The 25,982-nt window shown below is 40.7% G+C and overlaps 1 protein-coding gene across 1 annotated transcript in view; it reads left to right on the top strand.

The window, feature by feature from the left end:
* The window catches only part of Dnah7 (dynein axonemal heavy chain 7), a 275,064-nt gene that overhangs the window by 210,774 nt on the left and 38,308 nt on the right, over positions 1 to 25,982 (top strand). Inside the window, exons 51-55 of the mRNA XM_032901100.1 lie at positions 9,095 to 9,221; positions 10,664 to 10,858; positions 14,423 to 14,515; positions 23,101 to 23,277; positions 25,527 to 25,688. Of these exons, the coding sequence (XP_032756991.1) occupies positions 9,095 to 9,221; positions 10,664 to 10,858; positions 14,423 to 14,515; positions 23,101 to 23,277; positions 25,527 to 25,688 (754 nt within the window). The remainder of the gene's footprint in view (positions 1 to 9,094; positions 9,222 to 10,663; positions 10,859 to 14,422; positions 14,516 to 23,100; positions 23,278 to 25,526; positions 25,689 to 25,982) is intronic.

Here is a 25,982-nt window from a genome sequence, read left to right as displayed (position 1 = left end):
TTCTGTCTCCTCTTTATCCAGAGGTAGTCCTCTGTCTTCCCCTCTCCTTTATTTCCCCTCCCCCCCCCCTCTTCTGTCACTTCTGTTTGTCTCTTATTCCCTGCTCTTTCCTTTGTGCTGACAACTTGGTCTTGCGATATCCTGAACCAACACTGAACCTTAGTAGGACTGTAATATAATTCTAGAAAAAGGAGGCAATTAGCTTTGTTTATCCTTTGCAAAATCCATCACTGAATGCAGGGACTGGAAGAGGGGTTTTGGCCTCCAGTGATAAGCAGACTCTCTCAGTTACCTCTGAAACTATAGTTTTACATGTGGGTTTACTACATCAAAACTCTGCCAGATACCAGAGCAAACCCAAAAATCTGATATTGATTGTCTTTGATAATTACACAACGTCTTTTATATTATGATTGTTTATACAAAACATATTTATTATTGAATAGTATATAAGAAGCAAAAGCATTAAGCAATAGGTTATTTCTTAGCCCTGAGTGAAATGAACCAATTGGAGCCGGATTAGATTATGTTAAAGGTAGGTGTATGGGGAAGCTGCTCTCAGGTGGTGAGTTCACTGGCCCCAAGAACCAAAGCCTGGGAAGTCACCATGGGAAAAGGGAAGGGGTAGGAGAGGGATAGAAAAGGAGAGAAAGGAGCACTTGTGCAGAGAGAAGAGAAAAAAAGAAGAGCAAGAAACCAAAATGTCTTGGTTATACAGAAGATTTTCTGAGGGAAGGGCAGTCCAGCCCCTGGGCTGGAAAATTCAAAGTTGAAGGCAAGTTATACCAGGTAGGGACTGAAGGATGCTGGAAGGACCTGGAGGTCAGGTCTGCTTTGATACATAAAACATGCAGCTCAGTCCCTTGTCTTGGGGTCAGAAACCAAACGTTGAGATCTTGTTTAAGCTCAAGTCAATGAGAGGATAAAATTCATTTGACTTGTTAGTGAGAAGTTTTCACTTTGGCATTGTTTTTAATGTTCAGTGTTTGTTTCTAGTCCTTGAAGTTTTCAAGTTAGTGAGGCTTACTGAAGAAAAATAATGTAGGTGATCTTTTAAAAAAAATTCCATATGTTTCCAGTTAATTAAACACACACATCTGTTTTCTACACTGGGTTTGAAGTTCTGGGACAGGATTTTTTTTTTATTTTGATCACTCTGTGTGTGTGTGTGTGTGTGTGTGTGTGTGTGTGTGTGTGTGTGTGTGTGTGTGTGTGTGATGCATGCTTGCCTGTGAGGGCAGGAGCCTATCACACATCGGGATTAGAGGGCAACCTTTGGAGTTGATCCCTACCTTTGTTCCTGTTTAAGGCCAGGACTCTGGTTGTTCAGTGCTGTGTACTCCAGGCTAGCTGATCTTGGGTAGCAGAGGGCTTTCCCTGTCCCAGTGTCCCATATTATAATCATGCACTACCACACCCAGCTTTCTGACCTCTATGAATCTGAACTCAGGTCCTCAGGCTTGTGTGGATAGGGTATTATAGCTGCTGAGTCATCTCTCTGTCTCACCACCTTCCTTTCAGTGCAGTTCTCAATCTTAACCTTGCTCAGCACAATAGCTATCTGGGCGACAGCTGCACAGTGCAGAGGCAGGTAGAGCTCTGTGGATTTGTCTACACGGTACAGCTTCAAGACAGCCAGGGCTACACAGTGAAACTCTGTCTTAGGAAAAAAAAAGAAAGAATGAATGAAAAGAAAAAAAAACAAAACTAACAACAAACAACAAACTAAACCAAGCAAAACAGAAAACTATACAAACAAACAAACAATAGCCCCCACAATGTTATCTTTTACTTAGTTTAAAGTCTAGCTTTTCTCTAGGATAGAATAGATAGAGTCTGAGGAGAGAATTGCTCTGATCACCCCTGCAGAGCAGAGTTTTTTTAGTACAGGACTGAAAAGTTACAATGATTCCATGCTTCAAACAGATTGTGTGTGTGTGTGTGTGTGTGTGTGTGTGTGTGTGTGTGTGTGTGTCTGTGTGTGCGCGCGCACACACCAAATTAGACTCATCCAAGCTGTTTTTCTTTTCATACCAGTAACAAAGCCATTGAAATTAAAGAATAGCAAATCCCTTTTACCTTAATACATGATTAGGATAAAAATATAGAAAACAAACCCAGCTTTCTATTTGTAGTTAAAATCCTTTATCTGTAAGCGATGAAAACTGTACGTGTGACTAGAAGTATGGAAAGACTAATAGAGAATCTGAAATTAGAATTTTCCTTGAAGATTCCATTGTGCCTACAGAAATGTGCAGAAATGAGCTTTTGCAAGCGTGCATGCCTGTGTAGCTAGCACCCAGCTTCCAGGCAGACAGCATTAACAGTGCCCTTTGCAGTCCCTCCCAGTGGCAAGGCAGCCACTGTCCAGCCTGCAGCACCAGGATCAGATTAGCCTGTTTTAGAAGCTTGTCTAAATAGACCCGTCGAAGGTGTTCTCTAGGGCTGGTGTTTTACACTCAACCCCTTATCTGTGAAACTCACGAGTATCATTTTTTGTAGTGCAGCTTTCATTGTTAAATGTGTACTTATTGTTAGGGAAGGCTAATTAAAATCTAAATCTTCTCCTAACCCAGGCATGCTCTCCAGAAAGGCATTAAGTTTGAAAACTGAATAAGCATTAAACCAGAGTGTGCTATGCATCACAGGCAATCTGCAGGGAGATTTCAAAGAACATCGTAGTCTTACAGTAACCGAGCACAGAGTCATGCATAGTTCATCCTCACTCTGCCTGTTAACTGAGGGACCATCTGTGTTAGCGAATTAACTTAGTAAGAGGAAGAACAAACTTTTCACACTTACATAGGAGGAGATGGCTTTGCACCATAAAGCAAGGAGCCTGGTGAAGTTAGGGCATCTGGCATTGGGTTTATGCTTCAAAGCAATGCTTCCAAGATGGACTTTGGCAGACATTTAAGATATTCCTGGGTCTTAAAGCAAGTCCTGACTAGGTTTTGAAGTGATTTTTTTCCAGCATATACATTTATAAATATTGTATGCTCTAAATAATATAACATTTCTCTATAATATAAATTCACTAGGTAACAACACTTGCCTTGCAATCCTGGCTGAGTTCCATGGTGAACCCAGAGCCATGGTGAAAGGAGAAGGGACTCCTGAAAGTCGGCCTCTGACTGTGTCCACACCTATCTCTCACACATGCAACAATAAATAAAATCAAAGAGTTTAAAAGCATCAGAGAGAGAGAGAACCTTTTCGGTTTCTGCAGGGCCCAGAGCTGAACTGGTCCCATAGCTTTCTGTACCCAAATCCTGTGAGGAGGGAGCTGGACTCTCAGATGTACGGACAATCCTGAGAGCTCAGATGAGACCACCACTTCTGCTCAAATTCCTGGCCCAAGAGGAACCTGCCTACAGCCCTCTGGGCACAGGAACCTAGGGGCAGTCAGGGGCAGGACCCTTCCGGTTTCTGCCTGCACCTGGAGTTGACCTGATCCTACAGCTATTTGTACCCAGATCTGGCTGAAAGAAAACAAGTCTACAGGAATGCTGACACACAGGCTTGCAGAAGGGTCCAAGTGGACCAAGGACCTTCACATAAAATCAGATACAGACAAACTAATACAAGAAAAAGTGGAGAAGAGCCTCGAACACATGGGCACTAGGGGAAATTTCATGAACAAAACACCAATGGCTCATGCTCTAAGATCAAGAGCTTCTGTAAGGCAAAGGACACTGTCATTAGGACAAAACGGCAACCAACAGATTGGGAAAAGATCTTTACCAATCCTACATCTTATAGAGGGCTAATATCCAATATATACAAAGAACCCAAGAAATTAGACTCCAGAGAGTCAAATAACCGTATTAAAAATGAGGTACAGAGCTAAACAAAGAATTCTCAGTTTAGGAATATCAAATGGCTGAGAAGCACCTAAAGAAATATTCAATATCCTTAGTTATCAGGGAAATGGAAAACAAAACAACCCTGAGATTCCACCTCACACCAGTAAGAATGGCTAAGATTAAAAATTCAGGTGAAAACAGATGCTGGTGAGGATGTGGAGAAAGAGGAACACTCCTCCATTGTTGGTGGGATTGCAAGAAAGAACCCAGATGTCCCTCAGCAGAGAAATGGAATCAAAAAATGTGGTACATCTACACAATGGAGTACTACTCAGCTATCAAAAACAATGACTTCATGAAATTCATAGGCAAATGGATGGAACTAGAAAATATCATACTCAGATAACTCAATCAGAAAGAAACATACATGGTATGCACTCACTGATTCACTGATAAGTGGATATTAGTCCAAAAGCTCAGATTACCCAAGATACAATCCACATAGCACATGAAACTCAAGAAGAAGGATGTCCAAAGTGTGGATGTTCAGTCTTTCTTAGAAGGGAGAACAAAAATATGCATAGGAGGAGATATGGAGACAAAGTTTGGAGTAGAGACTGAAAGAATGGCCACCCAGAGTCTGCTCCACCTGGGGATCCAGCCCATATGTATAGCCACCAAAACTAGACAATATTGATGAAGCCAAGAAGTGCATGTTGACAGGAGCCTGATACAGTTGTCTCCTGAGAGGCTCAGGCAGAGCATATCAAATACAGAGGTGAATGCTAGCAGCAAACCTGAACTGAGAATGGGGTCCCTGTTGGAGGAGTTTGAGAAAGGATTGAAGGAGCTGAAGAGGCTTGCAACACCATAAGAACAACAATGCCAACCAACCAGAGCTTCCAGGGATTAAACTACTACCCAAAGAGTACACATGGACAGACTCATGGCTCCAGCTGCATATGTAGCATATGATGTCCTTGCTGGGCACCAATGGGAGGAGGAGAAGCCCTTGGTACTGCCAAGGGTGGACTTCCCAGTGTAGGGGAATGTCAGGGTGTGGAGGCAGGAAGTAGGGGTGGTTGGAGAGAAGGAAAACCCTCATAGAAGAAGGGTGAGGGAGGATGGGATACGGTGTTTATGGGTGGGAAACCGGGAAAGGGAATAATATTTGAAATGTAAATAAAATATCAAATAATGTAAATAGAAAAACATCCAATAAAAAAAAGACAAAAAGTACGCATCAGAAAGTAGAAAATACTTAGAAAATATTAAGTTCTTTAATTTGAGGCTCTAAGAAGATAGAGGTAAGGGGTGGGCTATCCCTTTATTTTCAACAGGAGGAAGAAGCTCTTCCGCTTACTTTTTAAACATTTGTTTGACCTGACACTGTACCTAAAACTATTGGTCCCTTCTGCTGTTGAGAAACCGGACTTTCAGTCTGGGCCACAATGGATGTTTGCTGCGGACGAGCATCCCCATGCACGGCTTTGGTGCCATTCATGCACATGGAATGCAACTGCTAGGGGCAAACCTTTGTGTGTACTCCCTTGCTATACCAAGATCCTTTGGGATAGCCCTTTCCATCATTTACCCCGGCAAAATAAGAGTTCCAACTGAAAAGCTACCTGCTGATCCAAGATTAGAGAGAACAAATTATTATAGAAGTGATTTGTGATCTCCCAGCTATGGATAAACATGGCGTTTGTGGAAGTTTAGCAGTTATTAAACTCAACTATCCCCCAAAGTACAGGAAGCATGGGACTGTTCACACAAGCCTGCCTACCAAAGACGGTTTTGTTCAAATCTTACCATTGCTCTAGCATTCCTTCTTATTCCTCTTACTGAAGTATATACATGTACTCCATATTTGCCTTTTGATGGCTATGCTTCATGATCATCTAACTGTGGCACCAAGAATAATACTATATCATGAACACTATGGCATACACCGTGAAATTGCCATAACAAAGTGTTATTTATTGAAGTTGATGAATCAGTGTTTACATAGGAAACACTAAAACAGAAACAAACAAAAAAAGGAAAATGCAGAAAAAGATCTAAGTAGGGTGTTGTTTTATTAAAGGGGTCAAACTGCAACTTTTTCTAAATAAGTACACAAACATAAATGTGCACACGTGTGTGAGCACACATGTGCACAGAGGATTTTTGTGTTCCTGCTACTTCCATCAATATTCCTCTATAACAGAACTTATAGAAGCTGTTTAGTAGACCATATTGTAGCTATAATTTGGTGAGACTTGTAAATAGGATAGATATTGTTAAAATAAATACAAACACCACTCTAACTATCTTCCTCATTTCAGTTCCTTTCCTATAAGTTTATTTAAATATAAAACCCCACTAGAGAAACTTGAATTGTCTCCTATCATTATACCACTTACCAACAACATTCGTAGGTGCTTATGTTACAAATGCTAATTATGTTCTCCAAAAAAACCCTATTTACACAAGAAGGTCTACATGTAGCTTCTGGGAACCTGCCCCCAGTTGGCTCTGATTAGTAAATAAAAATGCCAACAGCCAATAGCTGGGGAGGACCACCATGTGGGAAGAGTGTGGAGAAGAGGAGATCCACCATGCCTGAGAAGAGTGTAGGACAGAGAGGCCTGGCCACCATGTGAAGGAGCCGGGAGGGCACTGCCCAGGGGCCCGCCCAATTGGGTCTAGAACAGCCAAGATAGAGCATAGGATTAGTAAGTAATAACTCGGAATTAACCGCGTGAAGGTTTGGCAATGGTCCGTCTATTGAGCTCTTTAAGACATATTAAAGTATGAGGGCTGTGTGCGTGTCTTTCATTCAGGAACATAAAGCACTGAGGCCGGTATTAAACCATGCCGCCGAGATTTGTTAATAAATTTTTCCACAAACACTGAATAATTTTTGGTCTTTTGGCCCCTCTGAAGTATATCTTTAAAATACAATATTTTAATCTTTACCACTAGTAAGAGTGAATTTGAGCTTGGAATAGTTTTGGAGGAAGGATAAGGGTAGGGAAAGCTGGAGGATTCTGGAAGGATAGGGGCCAGCAGCCGGACAGGAATTGCAGCACAGCCGATGGCTGCCTAAGGCCTTTTCCCTCCCAGCTACAGCCTACATTTTCTAGAATTGCACTAGAAACCCCATTTATAAAGTCATGTGCTAAAAGCAGTGACTCCTGGTTTTACCTTGTCAGGTTATCCCATTCAAGGCATTTTTTGAGCCACCTCAAGTATCTCTCATAGTAAGAGAAAAAGAAACAGCAACAACAACAGACCTGTTTAGTAACTATGCTGGCTAGTCTTATGTCAACTTGACACGCACACTGAGTTATCTGAAACGAGAGAAACTGCCTCTATGATCTGGCCGTAAGGCATTTTCTTAGTTATTAACTGGGGGGTGGGGGTGGGGAACCCGTTGCGGGTGGTGCCACCTCTGAGTTCTATAAGGAACTAGGCTGAGCAAGCCAAGGGAAGCAAGCCAGTAAGCAGCACTCCTCCATGGCCTCTGCATCAGCTCCTGCCTCCTGGTTTCTGCCCTGTTTGAGTTCCTGTCCTGACTTCCTTCAAAGATGAACCGTGCTGTGGAAATTTAAGCCAAATGAACTCTTCCTTCCCAGCAATAGAAATTCTAAGACAGTAAGCCTTTGAGTTACAGTTTAGGACCACCAAAATGATACATATGGCTAATGCTAGACAGTTGCTTACTCTTCCTCAGAGAGGCCTGTGCCTACACTTGGGTCTGTTTTACTGGCCTCCGCTCTCCCCTTGAGGAACACTGGAGTGTCTCAATATTCATTTGTGCTTAAGCCTCTACTAAAATATCTTTAAGAAAATCACCAACTCTGCTTTGTAAACTGACCAGTCCTTAGTTTATTTTAGTATTGAAGCCAAGAATCTTGGTTTGGCCTGGGCTGAGGTTCCTAACTGCACAAGGGAAGGCCTCGGGCTGCCGGCAGGTGTGGGGTGTCTGTCCCCTCTCCTTCCGCATTGTGATCACTAAGAACAAGAAGGGGAAATTATCTATCAGAAGAAACTTGTCTCAAAGTGTACACTTTTAAACTCTACTCTAGGAAGACAAATTCTCAGTCACTTTGTATTAATTGTACTACCGCGGGACAGAGACAGATTTCATGTATGAACAGACCTATAGGCATGACAGTGGAAATGGATAGGATGCTTATTTTAAATCTGAACCTCGGCTGTATTTCAAGGACTTCTGTCTCACTACACTAGTTCTTTTTTTTTTTCCCAGAATTGTCAGCTAAAAATAAGATATGTCCTTTTGCTGTCATTCTCTGATGGCAGTGCTGGTGTGGGAGGAAATAGTTAAGGAAATGAGCAAGAGGAAAAATGAAAAGCAAAACACAATGCCAATTACAATGAGTCCAAGCCAAGGACAGTTGTATGAAAATACTTAAACTCTTGTCACAGAGTGGTAGATACTTTTTCCCTTACTGCATTAAGAAATACCGGTATAATTTTGACTACTAATAAACTGTGTTGCTTTCTCCCTCAGATAATTGATCTGCTTAGAAGGTTTGAGCCATTAGTCTGTGTCTCTACAAATGTCTTCTAGCTCTCTACAAGTGTTTTTGGTTGACAGAAGTTAAAATTATAGTTTTTATGTCTATGCAATAACTAATTTAAAATTCTGATTTCAATGATTATTTCATGAAATAGTTATATTAAAATGAATGAAGCATGGTATTGACACTAGGAATTATTACAAATGTAGCTCACATGCATTACAACAATTATTCATATGTCTGTGTTTTCTCTCTGTGAAATGTAGTTTCATAAAGAGAAATGTAGTTTAATCAAATCTACTAGCTTTTTTTGGCTCTGATAGATTCATGTTCAGTGTAGCACAGCATTAGGCTTTACCACTAATTTAATACAAGCTATTAGTTTTATTCATTTAATATAGTATAAAATATTTGCAGGTATTTACTTTGTAAAGAGGTCAAATTTTGCCCCCTAATACAATACTTCATAGTTAAAAAGTCTGTAATTTTTTTAATGGATTAAGATGCCAAGTACTTTTTCATAAATGAAAGATTAAAGAAAAAAACATCAGTCAACAGTGAAATGCAATTTAATTCAAATGCTTCTACCTTGTCTAGTTCTCAAACTGTCAGCCCAAGGAGTGGAGACCTTTGATTGTTTGGGTGGAAACTGAGAGAAGTTGTTTGAGTACAGGTCTAACAGTCTGTGGGGGCGATCTTAGCATTCCCTCCTGGTGACCCTGTTTGTGTTCACTCCTCTCTCCCCATGATGGCTCTTAGGCTTCATATTCTCAGGGATCACTTCACCTACTCACTCTACGTCAACATCTGCCGCTCGCTCTTTGAAAAGGACAAGATGCTGTTTTCCTTTTGTCTCACTGTGAATCTGCTGATACACGAAAATGCGGTCAGTAAGGGTTCAGTCTGTAGGATTGCGGATGCTGTAGTTACAGGGAGAAGGTCTGGGGTATACCAAGATAGGACACCAGTGTCAAAGGTTCTCTGTGTCTTGATAACACAACTCAAAAGTTAACTCAGGAGGATCACAGCTCTAGACCCAGTTGTAATAACTGTTAGAGGAGAAGATAATTTTAAGTCATTTTCTAATCTTTGGGGCAATTAGGATATCATATTTCTCCCTGGCCAGAGGTAGAAATTGGATTTTATAATCAGAAGGAGTAGCTTTCCTAGATTATGCCCCAGCACAGAAACCTCCGAAATTTTATGGGGTAAAATTGAAGGTGGGATCTAAAGCTTACATGAGTGTGGAGCCCCTTTTCAGTATCCTTCAAGCCTGAGGATGCTAGTCTAGCAAAGTAACACTATCATGATATCATTGATTTATTTACTATTCCACATGGCAACATATAAATATATTGATTAAAACCAGACAATGAAATTAAGGCCAGGCAAGGCAAGACTGAATTTCAGAGTAGTTAATTTAAATTAAGAAGAGTATGTTACTATCACTTAAACGTTTACGTATTTTAGTTTAAAAATCTGTTGTACCCTGTGTAGCAGAATGCACCTATAATCAATCCCTGCACTTAAGAAGTTTGGGCAGGAGGATTATGAGTCTGAGCAGAGTTTAGTCTGCACAGAGAAGTTTGAGGATAACCTTAATACAATATTCTGGTTTTTTAAAAATGTTTCTATTAGAATTTACATGGCCATGCATCTAAGTTTACTAAGTAATTTATTATCATCCTTAAGAACTTTGCCAACTCAGATCTAACCATTTGGATTTAACCATCCTACCCAAATGTAAGCTAACATTAAATTCTTTTTATCTAAAAGATAGGAAGCACTTTACAAAATGAAAAGGAAGCATCATGGTCTTCTTATACATTTATGTATCTAAGACTTGTAAAATCTCATATGTTAATATCTTCATGGAATTAGGAAAAATACTTTTCCTTGTATTTCTTGCAAACATTTTATAGTTACTCAGATTTTATAAAGAACAAATGAAAGCATGGTGGATTGTTGATTTTCCACCTTTCTATGATTTTTCAGAGCCAATATTTGGGACTGTAAGCATTCATTTTGAGAAACATATATTATTCAAGTAGAATATATCAGGCCTTCATGTTTAAGCTAGTAATTCTGGAGAAAATTATCTAAAAGTAGCTATTTAAATGGACCTTTAAAAAACAAAAACAAACAAACAAACAAACAAAAAAGCAAACCTGGCCATGTTCAGTAGTTGGATTTTTTGGTAACTAAGTAGAAGGCCATATCAGTTATGGACTTTCAAGAGACTCTGAAAGGACTGTTACTCTTCTACAGTGGGTGTAAGTAACTAGGAAAACTGTCAGTGTGACTCTCTATCATGTTTGTTTACCACAGATTAACAAAGCAGAGTGGAGATTTCTGCTCACTGGTGGCATTGGGCTGGATAATCCTTATACCAACCCTTGCACATGGCTTCCTCAAAAGTCCTGGGATGAGATTTGCCGACTAGATGAATTACATGCCTTCAAGACCATTCGCAGGGAGTTTATGCGCTTAAAGGAGGGATGGAAAAGAGTATATGATAGTATGGTATGTTTTCACCCTTTTCCTTTTGTCAAATTTTTTCAGTGTTAAATGTCACATCTTTACCTTTGTATAAAAGCAAGATTCCATAAATGAATGAAAAAAGAAAAGAAAAGAAAAAAAGACATGCCAGCTCCTAGGTGTGGGGGAGGAGAAAGTTTATTTAGATTCAGTGGTTTGAATGTGCTTTGCCCAGGGAGTGGCATTGTTAGGAAGTGTGGCCTTGTTGGAGGAAGTGTGTCACTATGGTGGGCTTTGAGACTCTCTTCCTAGTTGCTTGAAAGTCGGTCTTCTCCTGGTTGACTTTGGATGAAGATGTAGAACTCTCAGCTCCTCCAGCCCCATATCCCTTTGGATGTTACCATGTTTCCTGCTATGATGATGATGATGGACTAAACCTCTGAAACTGTAAGCCAGCCCCAAATAAATGTTAACCTTTACAAGAATTTCCTTGGTCATAGTGTCTCATCATAGCAGTAAAACCCAAACCAAGACAGAAGTTGACACCAGGGACTGGGGTATTGCTGTGATGGGCCTGACCATGCTTTTGTTTGGAGAAATGCGGTTTGGGGCCTTGGGGTTTGGAAAGTAGTGGAATGCTTTAAGTAGTGCTTAATAGGGGTTGGGGATTTAGCTCAGTGGTAGAGCGCTTGCCTAGCAAGCGCAAGGCCCTGGGTTCGGTCCCCAGCTCCAAAAAAAAAAAAGTAGTGCTTAATAGACCATCCTAATAGGAATATGGAAGACACTGGTACTAGGGGTGATTTGAACTGTGGGAGCCTGACTCTAGAGGTTTCAGAGAAGAGGAATTTTGGTATGTTGCCTGGAGATCATTCTTACGATGATCTGGTGAAGAATGTGGCTGCTTTTTGCCCTTTTCTGAAGAATTTGCCTGAGGCTAAGGTGAAGAGATTTGTATTAATTGCATTGACAAAGGAAGTCTCAGAAAAGCCAAACAGACTTCATCCTCTGGTTTACTTTCATGAAGAGTGTTTTGATTGAGTGTAACCAAGTTTAGAAAGGAAAAATACAAAATGTATGGTTCAAGTAATAAAAGGGCACCAGAAAGTACAGTGGGGCTAAATCCCGTGTTAGAGGAGATAAACAAATTAAGGGAGTGATACTTTGGAGTAAGATTCCACCCAGCTAAGCTTATTGTTTCTACGTTTGTCATTGATCAAGGAGAAGTTATTATTTGGTTATTGTTTTCACTTAGACTTTTAATCTAGAATTAACTACAATCCAGAAATAGAGGACACAGGTTTTTGATCCAGATATTGAGGAATAGTGGCCATGAAAAGCTTAAGGCCAGGCATGGTAGGTAGCTCATGCCTTTAATCCCAGGAGAAAGAGGCAACCAGATCCCTGAGTTCAAAAGGCCAGCCTGGTATAGAGCAAGTTCTAAGTAGAGAAAAGCTGAGGCCCAGGTGTGGTGATACATTCCTTTAATCTCAGCATTCAAGAGAAAGAGCTATGCAGATCTCTGAGTTCAAGGTCATCTACAGAGCAAGTTCCAGGACAGCCAAGCTTAGTCCATAAAGGAGTTGAAAACCAGAAAGCTAGTGATGATGTAATAGAAAAAGAGGGACATGTTCCAGCCCCAACAAGCTGCAGAACTTAGCCCTGTGGCTCTGGCTTTAGAGTCAAGAATAGACAATTGATGCTAGTTAGCTAGAGCTAAGAAATTAGCAGTGATTAAGAAGAGACCAGCATCACTGTGAGGTGAAATCTTTTGGGAAGTGTTTTCTGAGAGCACAAAGAAGCTGTGTTCGAGAGATAGCCAGGATTATACTTCATGCTGCAGCTGTACTTGGTAATGTGTAAGAGTCACCCAGGTGGTACTGGTTTTGAAGGCATAAAGGGATCATGGAGAGCAGCCGAGGCTTGGTACTGTGAGAGGCCAGGAAAGGCCATTGGTGAAGGTGCAGCCTCATTTGCAGTTGATGGCCCAGTACTGAAGGGGTCATGCAAAGGAGTTGAGGCTTGGCATCATGGAGAGACCCTATGAGAGGCTATGGGTGAAGCCTAGTTGCAGAGGAAAACCCCTGTGTATTGGAGATGCCAGTACCATGGAAGAATGATCACAGCAGTGGCAGTGGAGTAGAGTCAAGCAGAGCCTAGAGTGCTACAGAGGGCAGAGCTGGAGAAATGATGCCAGCTCTTTGGAGGACCCCAGACATTGGACCAAGAAAGTATAAAGTTGAAGTGACTGTGAATACCCCAAGATATTAGAGATGTCAGAGCTGTGGAATATCAGCTGAGGAAAGCTGCTAACAGGAATTGGAAACAGCCTAAGAGAAAGAAATTTATTGTAGTCAACAAAGATGGGAGGAATTGAGATATGAAGAATGGTTTTACATACATCAGACGTGGAGATGCAGAGTTTGGAGTTTGCCCAGCTGCTTTTTGGTCCTGCTTTGGGCCAGTATTTCCTCACTGTGACATTTGGAACGGTAATGTATAGCCTGTGATGTTGGAGGTTTATGGTCTGCTTTTTTATTTTGATTTTATAGGAGATTACAGTTAAGTGATTGGATGACTCTCAGAAGACACTTTGAACTTTGGATTTTTATCAATGTTGAGACTGCTATAGACTATGGGGACTTTGGAAGTTGAGCTAAATGTATTTTATATTATACGATGGCTATGTTGTCCCTTATGGACTCATCTGTCTGAACAAGCCTATGAGGGCCAGGGAATAGAATGTGGTGGTTTGAATATGCTTGGCCCAGAGGCACTATTTGAAAGTGTGGCCTTCTTGGAGTAGGTGTGGTCTTGTTGGAGAAAGCGTGCCATTGTGGGGGTAGGCAGGCTAGGAGGAGAGTCTCAAAGCCCACCCCCACAATGACACGCTTTCTCCTCAAGCCCCACATCTGCCTGGATGCTGCCATGCGTCCTGCTGTGATAATAATACACTGTGAGCCAGTCCTAATTAAATGGTTGCCTCCATAAAGAGTTTCCTTGGTCGTGGGGTCATTTCATATCAATAAACCCCTAAGTAAGACAGTGGTCCTTTTTCAGCTTTACTTTGGCATAAATGTTATGAATTTTCCAGTTCCCAGTTATTATTTTCTTCCCTGTTTCTGCTCTTATGATTTTTACTGTTTTTGAACACAATAGGTAGTTGCTCTGAGTAGAGACAGCTAGGTCTAACCGGAGAGAGGTAGGTAGGTAGTAGCCCCTGGGGGCTGACAACTGGTCTTACTTGGCTGCCTGTCATATATGATAAGGAAAATGGGTTTAATCATTTGGGACGGGTGTGCTTTGGGTTTCTCCAGGTTGCTAATGGAAATATTTCCTAGAAAAAATATCTTTTGTGAGTATTTCCTTTTAGTTTAAAATTGCAATTGCATTCACTAGGTGGAGCCAAGAGAGAGAAACCAGGTAACTTGTTCTGGAACTTCAAATGTTTACACCTTGACGTTAATTTTCCCCACAGCTTAAATAAAGTAAAATTCATACAAATGTTCTGATTTCAGGAATTATATGTGTTCTCTAAGTATACGCTTATTTGCAAAATATTACTACTTTTAGAAATAACTTCTAACATTGACTTTTGTACTATAATTTTAGGAGCCACACCATGAGGTATTTCCTGAAGAGTGGGAGAATAAAGCAAACGACTTTCAAAGGATGCTCATTATCCGTTGCTTGAGGCCAGACAAGGTAAGTGTGGGCTTTGCTGGGCAGCAATCACTACACCCCTCTCTGCACAGCCCAGGCAAACTCCATCTCTCCATAGACTCGGGGTAGGGGGAGGAATCTGCAGAAGTCACCCAACTTCCTTCTGATGGATTTCCTGTGTCTACAGCTGGGTTAATAGCTAATAGAATGTATTTTTGTTGATATATTTTTATGATTACTCTATGATTTTTCGTTCCTCCATGTCAAAGATTTCTCTCTTTGCCTGCTGTAACCCCATTTTTATTTTATTTTATTACTTTGGTGAAACTAGTCAATGGCATTAATGTCAAGTCTATACATCAGAATATCTAGAGTCTTTCCTCTAAATGTGGGTCTATATTTATACGTACCATACCACAGCACAGCATTTAGAAAATATGTGGAATATTTTAAAGCTTTAGTCATTGTTAACACAAAAGGCAATATTAGTAATGTTATTTTAACTTCTTTAAATAATAAATAAACAGTAAAACAGCAAAGCAGTAAATCTGCCCTTTCAATACTTATTAATGTCCTTATTTGTATTACAGTCTATAGAAAATGAATCTGTCTTAGTTTGTCTTTATATCCTCAGAGATGCCAGTATAATGTGAGCAGGAAGATTTTAGGGAACTATCACAACTGCCATTGCTACAAACAACTTAAAGTTTCACATAGTTACTTCAAAACTCACAGTATCCACAATTTGAATTTGTTTTCAAAGAAATGCTTGCACCCTAACTCTTCCCCATATAAGAGCGGAATTTAAATGGTGAAAGTACTATATGATAGGATTTTTAATATACATCAGGGATAATCTGAGGCAGAGGTGTTTCTCAGAGCCAGAACTGCTTGGCTTCCAGCTTTCAGGACCTGGCCAGGGGCCAATCTTCAGCATAGAAGTCTGTCCACATATTTTAAGTTTTTAGTCAGAATAGAGTCCAGCCTATGTTAGATTTATCTTTATATAAAACAGTTGTAATATATAAGTTTTTTTTTCTTTTCTTTTTTTTGGAGCTGGGGACCGAACCCAGGGCCTTGCGCTTGCTAGGCAAGTGCTCTATCACTGAGCCAAATCCCCAACCCCATAAGTTTTTTAAATAGAGGAAGTAGCCTACATAGTATGTATGGCCTATGAAAATCACAATTCTGTCCTCTGTGGCTGAAGTAAATGAACACTTGTCTGATGTTTGTGAACTGATCAAATGCACCGTTTGATAACATTGGGAAGAATGTTTTTTTTTCATAGAACTTCAGTGGGAAGCTTGAGATGTTCACTTTCCACTTTAAGATGGAGAAAATGAAATGCTCAAAATGTTTTGGGGGGAGTACAAAAACATTTCCTAGCTGTGACAACTTCATCTACATATATCCTTCCACAGGTTTATGTCTTTGAAACTTGACACTGTCATCTGAAATAGATTAAACTATTAAACTATTAAATAGATCAAATATTACTTTCCATATTCATTATGCTTTAGAAGGTAGGAGTTATATAGGCTGAGGTGGTTTGTGCGTGTGTGTGCGTGTGTGTGTGTGTGTGTGTGTGTGTGTGTGTGTGTGTCTTTTTTTCTGTTGGCTGATGTTATTCTGTTTGTTTTAAAATCATTGTTAACCTTCTGTTTCATATTGATCTGTCCCATACCTTATCTTTCTGTCCTACAACATTTTCTAATCTAGTCCCATTTTCCCTTAAGATAGAAAAATTACAAAATGATATTTAGAAATATTTCAATTTTTCTTCTCCTTTAATTGCATCTAAAGTGATGGTGATGGGTACAGACCTGCCTTGGCTAGTTGATATTGTATAGCTGCTGTTGGAGGTCTTCCAAGACACTCTGCCATCAAACCTGATCACTTCTGTGTTGATCTTTAAGTGCCATAAGACATGATCATTGTCCACACCTGGAGAGTGCCCCGATCACAGATAACTCTGCAAGTTCGACAAATAAGTTCATATGTCTTAAGCCATTACAGTTTGGAAATCATTTACAACTACAGATATTTTCTGTCTATCCTAAATGGAGGAATTAATTGCTCACAATTTTCTATGCTGCCATACCCATGTATGTTTTCAATGTAAAAAATAATGATTAAAATGCCATTATATTATCCAGAATCTTCATGCTCTTTACACTTAGTGCTTCCAGGTTCTTCAAGTTTTAGTGGTGAATTGATTATTTTGAAAGCTATATATTATATCACCATATATCTGCCTACTCTGCCTTTAAAAGGGTGGTTTCCCAGAGTAGAATGGTATTAGCCTAGAAAGGAGAACAGCACTATAGGAGACTTAACATTTTGAGATAGTAGTATATACATTTTATTTCTCCACTGTCTCTAGGCTAAAAGGTTATATATAGAAAATATATATATTAAAAATTAACAAAATTCTTATGGGGTTGTTTTGAGAGGTGTGTCTCCTTTCCATTCCGTCCTCTTGAAACTCTACCCTAATACTGAATGGTCAGAACAGCGGTTTGTGACCCCTTAAAGTAGGGTATCTTTCATAGGGGCTGCATATCAGTTTTGCTGCATATCAGATATTTATATTACATTTCACAACACTAGTAAAGTTAGAGAAAATATACAGAAATAATCTTGTCACTGGGGGTCACCACAAGGTGAGGAACTGCATTAAAGGGTTGCAGCACTGGGAAGGCTGAGAACCACTGAGTCAGAAATTGCAGGTGTCAGGCTTTCCAAAGCTATAGTTTAGAAAAATTGGAAAGATTCTTGCTAAGTCACCAGTAGGAAAATAAGATGGGCTCACAGTTTCCCTTAATATTTAATATAGTATCGTACTGGTGGAAGAAACATGTGGAGTGGAAAAGTACTAAGGTATGCAGTGTTCAGAGTCATTTACAAAATAAAGAGCTTCTGGCCACAATTCTATCATTCTGAACTGTAAACAAAAGTCAAATCCATCAGCCTTCAATAAGAAACTTGTCAGATGCAAGTTAACAAACATCTCTGACCTCAGATGAATGCTGTAGGAATTTGCACTGAACAGAAAAGCATGCATAGAAAAAGCAGGGGCTTCCCTGCTGCCTTTGAGAAGATGGCTGCCACAATGAGTCTGAAATCTTTGCTACTGACAGATCTCATTTTACAAACCTAATGCTGGGATGATCAGATTGCTGGCGCAGGCACATCTATCATCTGGTGAGCCTTTACCTTGAAAGTTCTAGTCTCCTGTTGGGAAGCAAGCAAGTTCTGTTCTGTTATAGTTTGAAATGTGAGATGGTGGAATTTGTCTCCTCTTCTCTTGACGAGAGATGCTCACATTCCTAACTGGGCTCTCCAGCGCTAACAGACACAAGAATCACTGCGCTGCACGGTTAGCCATGTCTACCTGTGCAGGTAAACCAGCAGGCCCCTCTTTCAAAAACTCGGCCATTCCTACAACAAACTAGCTGTTAGGAAACTTCAGGTCCCTGGACCTGTCATTTTGTTTACAAGACTACAATTTTGGGATGAGGTTAAAGCTGACTTGGGAAGGAAAGATGCTGTCAAACAAGTGCTATGTTTTGTTGTTTTAATCTGATGAGGGAAGAAAATCCCTTTGTGTAAAGCATGGTAATGAGAAAGACAAGGATAAGGCCCAGGGTAGGAAATTAGGATATTTTTAATATTTCTGCAGTGAGCTTGACACTTGTGATTATTCAAAGGAGATGAAGCATAAAGTAATTATCTAGAAACCAGCCAAGCGTGTATACATGTGTGCATGTATATGCATATGAATATAAGTATATATGTTCGTGTGTGTGTGTGTATGTGTGTGTGTGTGTGTGTGTGTGTGTGTGTGTGTGAATTCATCCTTTGATGTTTTGATGCTGTTTAGAATTTCTGGAATTAGAGTCTATAAAATTTTAGTCTTGAGACTGTATTTATGCATTGTGTGGATACTGAGTCTGAATGAACAGTATATGCTATCTTGTCGCATAGGTCCTTGTTATATACTTTGGATGGTTGCTTTTGAGACGTTCTCACTGCACAGGCCAGGCTGACTTCCAACTCAAGGTGTTCCTGTCTGAGCCTCTGGAATGCTGGGGCAGGCATGTGCCATCCACTACACATGCCTTTATCATAGCACTTATACGTGTGCCTACTCATCTATACCTTTGTTGTATATGTATATACATATGTATATGTATATGTATATGTATATGAGTCTAAGAAAGTATTGAAAACAGATTTAAAAGCCTAGTTTGGACCAGCAAGATGACTCAGTGGATAAAGGTACCTCCTTAAGCCTAGTGACTTGAGTTAGAACTCCAGAACCCACAAGGGAGGAGGAGCGAAGTCCAGCAAGCTGACCTTTAACCTCCACTCTCTGTAGGCATGCCCGCTCTCCGCCTTGCAACACACACCAAAGAAATAGACAGACAAATAAATAAATAAAGTCTAACTTGAATCTGGCTATTTCTCCATTGGTTCTTAGCATTCCTAGCCCCACACATGTGCAAGAAAACACATGTGCCTGACTCTAAAAAGCACTGTGATATGCTGATGACTTTACTCACACATCTTGTCCAAGTAGATGTTACAGAGAACATATAACTGGTGTTTGGAGGCACTTTTAACTGTTTCCAGAGGATACTACCTTTTTTAGATACTAGGCACTTGTAAATTGCTCCTGGAGTTGAGGAATGTTCTAGGCATGTGGAATTGCTATCCTGGGTTGGGAAGGTGGGCGGGGGGTGTTATATGTCTGTGCAGTCCCATCCTTGTATAATGGCAAGTTAATGACTGTGGGGTCCTCACAAGGGCCTTCCATTACTCCTTCCTCCGAAGTAGTCTGTGTTCTGTCCTATTGCTGGCATGTTTGACTCACCACCTCCTTTATGATAACTAAGCTCTTACGGAGGTGCTCATGGCGTTCTGTATGGCAGGACTGATTGGTTTGTGAGAACGAGATAAAGAAACAGAGAGCTACTATCTGTGCCTTCAAATTTTGAGCAGACATATGTTTTAGAGCAGGGTTAAAAGTGCATTTGGTAGCTACTGCTTAAGACCTAAGCTGAAGTTAGGTAATTAAATAAATTATATGTATGTTGTTAGTCATAGGAACATCTGTAGCTGTAACTTGTTATCAAAGAGAATATGAATTTCAAAAACTGCAAGTGTGTGTGAAATAAAAATATGGATCTTTAAAGAAGCTGGGTTAAAGAAGGCTTTGAAGGAGTCTATTGGCATTTCAGTAGTGCAGTGCGCCAGTCTTAATTCTGCTTGGTGTTCCTATATTCAAAGGAGAAAATTGAATATTCAGCAGAGCAAGGCAAGCCAAAAAATGCTCTCGGGGGATTTGGTACTGTATTAGTCAAGTGCTGGGACTTCCTACGTTCAGTTCCAAGTGTATACATGCTGTTCTTAGAAAGTCAAAGAGGAGACATTGTTTGTTGACCCTTTGCCCATGCTTGACATTGAATACGGGATTTAATTCCATCATTGGTGTGACATAAATCTGAAGAATATTGTAATAAATTTAACCCAGCATAAAACTAGATTTCACTTACCTAGAAAAATGATTTGGTAGCTTTATTCTTACCTGTTAGAAAACCATTTCAACTGAGCATCACAAATGGATCTCTGGACAGTGCAAAGACAGAGGAAGGCCTTCCAGGAAATGAGGACACTGGTGTCTGCTGAACTGTTTACCTCACTTTTTCCTTCTTCAAACCTAAGCTTCTGAAATTATGTCTTTCTTTCTTTTTTTTTTTTTAACATTCATGCTCACTTTATTTATATTTTTAAATATTTTATTATATATTTCTTTACTTACATCTCAAAGGTTATTCCCCTTCCTGGTTTCCTGTCCATAAGCCCCCATTCCCTCCCCCCCCCCTTCCCCATACTGGTATTCCCCGATACATTCCCTTATTGCCTCCCCTATATTCACCTTCACTGGGGTCCAACCTTGGCAAGGGCAAGGGCTTTCCCTTACACTAGTGCCCCAACAAGGCTATTCTCTGCTATGCATGCAGTTGGAGCCCAGGGTCAGTCCATGTATAGTCTTTGGGTAGTGGCTTAGTCCCTGCAAGCTCTTGTCGGTTGGCATTGTTGTTTTTATGGGGTTGCAAGCTCCTTCAACTCTTTCAATACTTCCTCTAATTCTCCCCATGGAGGTCCTATTCTCAGTTCGGCGGTTTGCTGCTAGCATTGACCTCTGTATTGGACATGCTCTGGATGTGTCTCTCAGGAGAGATCTATATCCTGTCCCTTTCAGCATGCACTTTTTAGCTTCATCAATCTTATCTAGTTTTGGTGGCTGTATATATATGGGCCACATGTGTGTCAGGCTATTCCTTGAGTTGCTGCTCTAAACTTTGCTTCCATATCCCCTCCTATGAATATTTTCCCCCTTTTAAGAAGGAGTGGGAGCATCTGCATTTTTTGTCATCCTTCTTCTTGAGCTTCCTGTGGTCTGTAGATTGCATCTTGGGTAATTTGAGCTTTTTGGCTAATATCCATTTATCCATGAGTGCATACCAAGTGTGTTTTTCTGTGATTGAATAACCTCACTCAGGATGATATTTTCTAGTTCCATCCATTTGTCTATGAATTTCATGAAGTCATTGTTTTTTGATAGCTGAGTTGTACTCCATTGTGTAGATGTACCACATTTTTTTAATCCATTCCTCTGTTGAAGGGCACCTGGGTTCTTTCCAGCTTCTGGCTATTATAAATAAGGCTGCTATGAACATAGTGGAGCAAGTGTCTTTGTTGGATGTTGGAGCATCTTTTGGGTATATGCCCAACAGAGGTATAGCTGGGTCCTCAGGTAGTGTAATGTCCAATTTTCTGAGGAGCCTCCAGACTGATTTCCAGAGTGGTTGTACCTGTTTGCAATCCCACCAACAATGGAGGAGTGTTCCTATCTCCACATCCTCGCCAGCATCTATTATCACCTGAGTTTTTGATCTTAGCCATTCTGACTAGTGTGAGGTAGAATCTCAGGATTGTTTTGATTTGCATTTCCCTGATGACTAAGGATGTTGAACATTTCTTTAGGTGCTTTTTGGCCATTTGATAATCCTCAGCTGAGAATGTTTTGTTTAGCTCTGTACCCCATTTTTTAATAGGGTGATTTGGCTTTCTAGAGTCTTACTTCTTAAGTTCTTTGTATATTTTGGATATTAGCCCTCTATCAGATGTAGGATTGGTAAGGATCTTTTCCCAATCTATTGGTTGCCATTTTGTCCTAATGACAGTGTCTTTTGCTTTACAAAAGCGTTGCAGTTCTATGAGGTTCCATTTGTCAATTCTTGATCTTAGAGCATAAACCATTGGTGTTTTGTTCAGGAAATTTTCCCCAGTGCTCATGTGTTCAAGACTCTTCCCCACTTTTTCTTCTAGTAGTTTGAGTGTATCTGGTTTGATGTGGAGGTCCTTGATCCACTTGGACTTAAGCTTTGTACATGGTGATAAAAATGGATCAATTTGTGACCTCGGGATATCTGCACTCCTGGGTGGTCCGCTCTCTTCTCCATAGGATTTGGGTGCAGGGAACTGTGGGATGGTATCAGTTCACTTCTGGGCAGAGCCAGGAACAGGAAGTGCCCTGACCCAGAGGACCCCTGCCTCTGCGTATCCTGAATCCACCAGGCAGGTCACTTGGTAGCAGAAAAGTGGGTCTTACTTCTGCTCTCAGCTGTGGAGGCGCTCCTGGAGACCGTCTTCTAGCTTTAGGTGCGGGCCAAATTATGCCTTCTTCTTCAATGTTTTATTAAGCTCTGAAGGAACCATCAGCATTGACAAAGGGCAAACAAGAAGGTGAAGTGTTTAGAGTTAAAGGGCGCTTCTGCAGTTTGTTGAGATCAGAACTAGAGTCATGTCCTGTTTAGGTCACACCTGGGTCATAATTAACTGGCATTACAACCCTCAAATGCCAGGGTAGCTCTTCACTGGAAAATAGGGGGTGGATCAGATGAGCTGACTGTGGCCTTACTATCAGCACATATCCACTCCTGCAGAGACCCCAAGTGATAGAGTTTTACTTTTTCCAACACGTATCAAGAACATTCTCCTGTCAGAAAATCTGTCAATACAGATTGGGTTGTTTCTTAGTAAATAGCTTGTGTGTGTGTGTGTGTGTGTGTGTGTGTGTGTGTGTGTGTGTGTGTGTGTATGTGTTTACAGAGCACTGCTTCCTTAAAACCTTGATGGGAACATAATCCGTGTTTTAAAACCAAAAGGTCTCAATCCTCCACAAAGAACTACAGACAAAGGAATCATGGGAGTGGAAGAAATGGTCTTTGAATTTGGTGTCTCCTAAAAGTCATCAGTTATTATTTGAATCATCTATAATTGTTTTTCTGAAAGGCATTTATGGGCAGAATAACACCCTAGAACTTCCACTGTTAGCACCTAATCTATATAGGGAGAGTCCAGTTCATTTTATATTGAGAACAGGGTCTTGCGATATAGCCCAGCCTGGGCGTGAACTGGTAAACTTCCGTCCTTAGACTCTGCAGTGCTGAGATCACATGCATATGCTGGCATACTCACTGATTGTTTTGTTTTAAAACGCCTGGACGCTTTAATTATTTTAACTATTCTTTCAAATATATTCTTGTCTCTCTTAGGTTATTCCAATGCTGCAGGAATTCATAATCAAGAAGTTGGGGCGCTCTTTCATTGAGCCGCCCCCCTTTGACCTGGCCAAGGCATTTGGGGACAGTAACTGTTGTGCACCTTTGATCTTTGTGCTCTCCCCTGGAGCGGATCCCATGAATGCTCTTCTGAAATTCGCTGATGACCAGGTACTTCACAGCACAGCGTTATCTGACACTGTTAGATTCCTTTATAATAATTATTTTTTGCTCTAACCAATGTCTTAAAGGATGAGAGAAAGCTAAAAATTGTCACTCAGCCACAGGAAAGGCTTGGGAATTCTGAAATATGACAGAGTCCCAAGAAAATGATACTCAATGGCAGTACTTACATTAAAAGTAGCTCCTAAAATACTTGTGAAAGTAAAATCCGGTGTCTTTGGTTGTGGTGACATGTGCCATTAGGATTTGCTAAAGGAGGAAGAGGCATGGGGATCATGGGTTTGAGACCAACCTGTACTAAAATTGGGGGTTGAGGAACATTTGCCTCTCCCAACAAACATAGCGTTTATGCAAGTACATGGACTTGGTTGATTTAAATTCAGGCAGTAACTCCAGGGTGAGCCTTCTAGTTGCTCCTCTCTCCCTAGTCTCTAAAGGGGGCCAGCCATCTTTGACCTTCAGAGCAGCTATGTATTAGAGCCTCATTGCCAGTGGAGTAAGTTCAATTGTCTACACTTGTTAGAGATTTTAAAACATATTGAAATTAATTTGCTGAAGTGTTCTTATGCTATACTGTCTAGAAGTAGTGAGCAGGTTTTTGGATGGTTCTGAGTTGATGTTCCTCATTTTGGTATGATCTGAACAGCTTCTGGCAGTTTCTAAAACCGTCAGGAACATTTGCATCGAGTTCTTGACCTATAATGAACTTTAGTGGATTGAGGTCATGACCTACAGTGAACTTTGGTGGTAAATTTTTCTTTGTAATTATACAGAAGACTTTAAAGTAAATGGTTGCATCTTGATTTCATAGTGAGCAATACTAAAGCAAAGAGAGGATAGCTTCCTGAAAGTCACATGACTTTAAAATTAAAGTGGTCTCTATTGAGTCTCTTTACGCCTGAATAGCCTGGATTCTGTATGAGTGTTATGACTGTCTGATATTGTACTCTGTTATTTCAGAAGATACGGATGCCATGATTACAGACAGAGATGCTTTAAGTAGCATGACCATTCATTTGTAAGGCCATCCCAGTTAGACTGTGGAGTACTGCAAAATGGAAGCGGGCCACTGTTTGGGACAGGGATATTGGAAATGAGATGAGAAATGTGGCGGCAGATCTAGAGTGGAGGGGGGTAGCTCCAAGTGTCTGTCATTCATGGGGCTTACCTCTGAAAATCAACATTGCTTCGACATCCTTTTGAGCTCTGCTTCTTCTGTGTGTCTCTTTGGTGTTAGGCAGTCTTGTCATTCTCTGGGGCTATGTCTGTTGTGCTTCTGCACTGTCTCCAGCTTCTACCTCTACTTTTTTTTCCCCAAAGTGTTTTTCTTCCTCACAGTCTTAGTGACTGTGATAGTTTAAATATGCTTGGCCCAAGGAGTGACACTATTTGGAGGTGTGACCTTGTTGGAGTAGGCGTGGCCTAGTTGGAGGAGTTGTATCACTGTGGGCATGGGCTTAAGATCCTCATCCCAGGTGTCTGGAGGCCAGTCGTCTTCTAGCAGCCTCAGATGAAGATACAGAACTCTCAGCTCCGCCTGCACCATGCCTGCCTGGATGCTGCCATGCTCCCACCTTGATGATAATGGACTGAACCTTTGAACCTATAAGCCAGGCCCAATTTAATGTCCTTATAAGAGCTGCCTTGGTCATGGTGTCTGTTCACAGCAGTAAAACCCCAAGACGGTGATTATATGCAATAAGCAGTTGGAGGGGGACCAAGACTCATTCTTCCACTGCCTCTGTCACTGGGGCCTCTTCCAGGAAGTCCGGGGACAACTACCCCTAAAATAAGGAGATCCAAAAGCCACAGCCGAGCTGGGGAAACATCCACACAGCATTTCTGAAGGAAGTTGTTGACTGGAAGTCAGTGGTTAATGCTTTTGTTCTTCTAATTTTAGGAGTATCTAAAGTAACTGACACACTTGCTCAAGGTGGCCGGGCAAGTTCATCTTCCAATTCATGTTTTTCTTCTTAGCTTTTGGGGTTTCCTTCTGTGTTTTAGGGGTTGCTAATGACAGCTGTGTCCTTTGATCTGCACATTTATTAAAAAGTCTTAATATTTTTTTATTTTCTATATTTTATGTCAACAGCCAAAGATCCTTCAGAATTTTCCTCTTATCACCATGATCATTTCTACACCATTTCACCAAAGTATTGATTGACCCGTGTTTAGGTTATATCTGTTTGGACCAAAGTATGATGCTAACACGACATCTTTGTTGTTCTTGTACACAGGGATATGGGGGCTCAAAACTTAGCTCTCTATCTCTGGGCCAAGGCCAAGGGCCAATCGCTATGAAGATGTTAGAGAAAGCTGTCAAGGATGGAACATGGGTTGTTCTTCAAAACTGCCACCTTGCCACCTCTTGGATGCCAACTCTTGAGAAAGTTTGTGAGGTAAAAATGCAGATATAAACATATTAGTGTGTACCTCTCCCAGTCTCATTCTGTATACATACCACCCAAATGCCTTGTTTTTCTTCTGTCATTTGGCAGGCTTCAGGTTAAGGTTGTAGTTGGATCACAATAAACATGGATTCATATTAAAAACTTTGCCTAAAAGAAATAGAGGCAGATACACAGACAGGCTACAGCAGATACCTTTCACACAGAGGAATGCTAATATTGTATTTCAGAATGTCCATGACGCAGAGGAACAGGCCTCAGCAGCTATTCCTAGGCCTTAACATC

This window comes from Rattus rattus, chromosome 4, assembly GCF_011064425.1.
Source record: "Rattus rattus isolate New Zealand chromosome 4, Rrattus_CSIRO_v1, whole genome shotgun sequence".
In the NCBI taxonomy this organism is placed as follows: domain Eukaryota; kingdom Metazoa; phylum Chordata; class Mammalia; order Rodentia; family Muridae; genus Rattus; species Rattus rattus.
The sequence above is the reverse complement of the archived record's forward strand: the minus strand, read 5'-3'. Positions and strand labels throughout refer to the sequence as shown.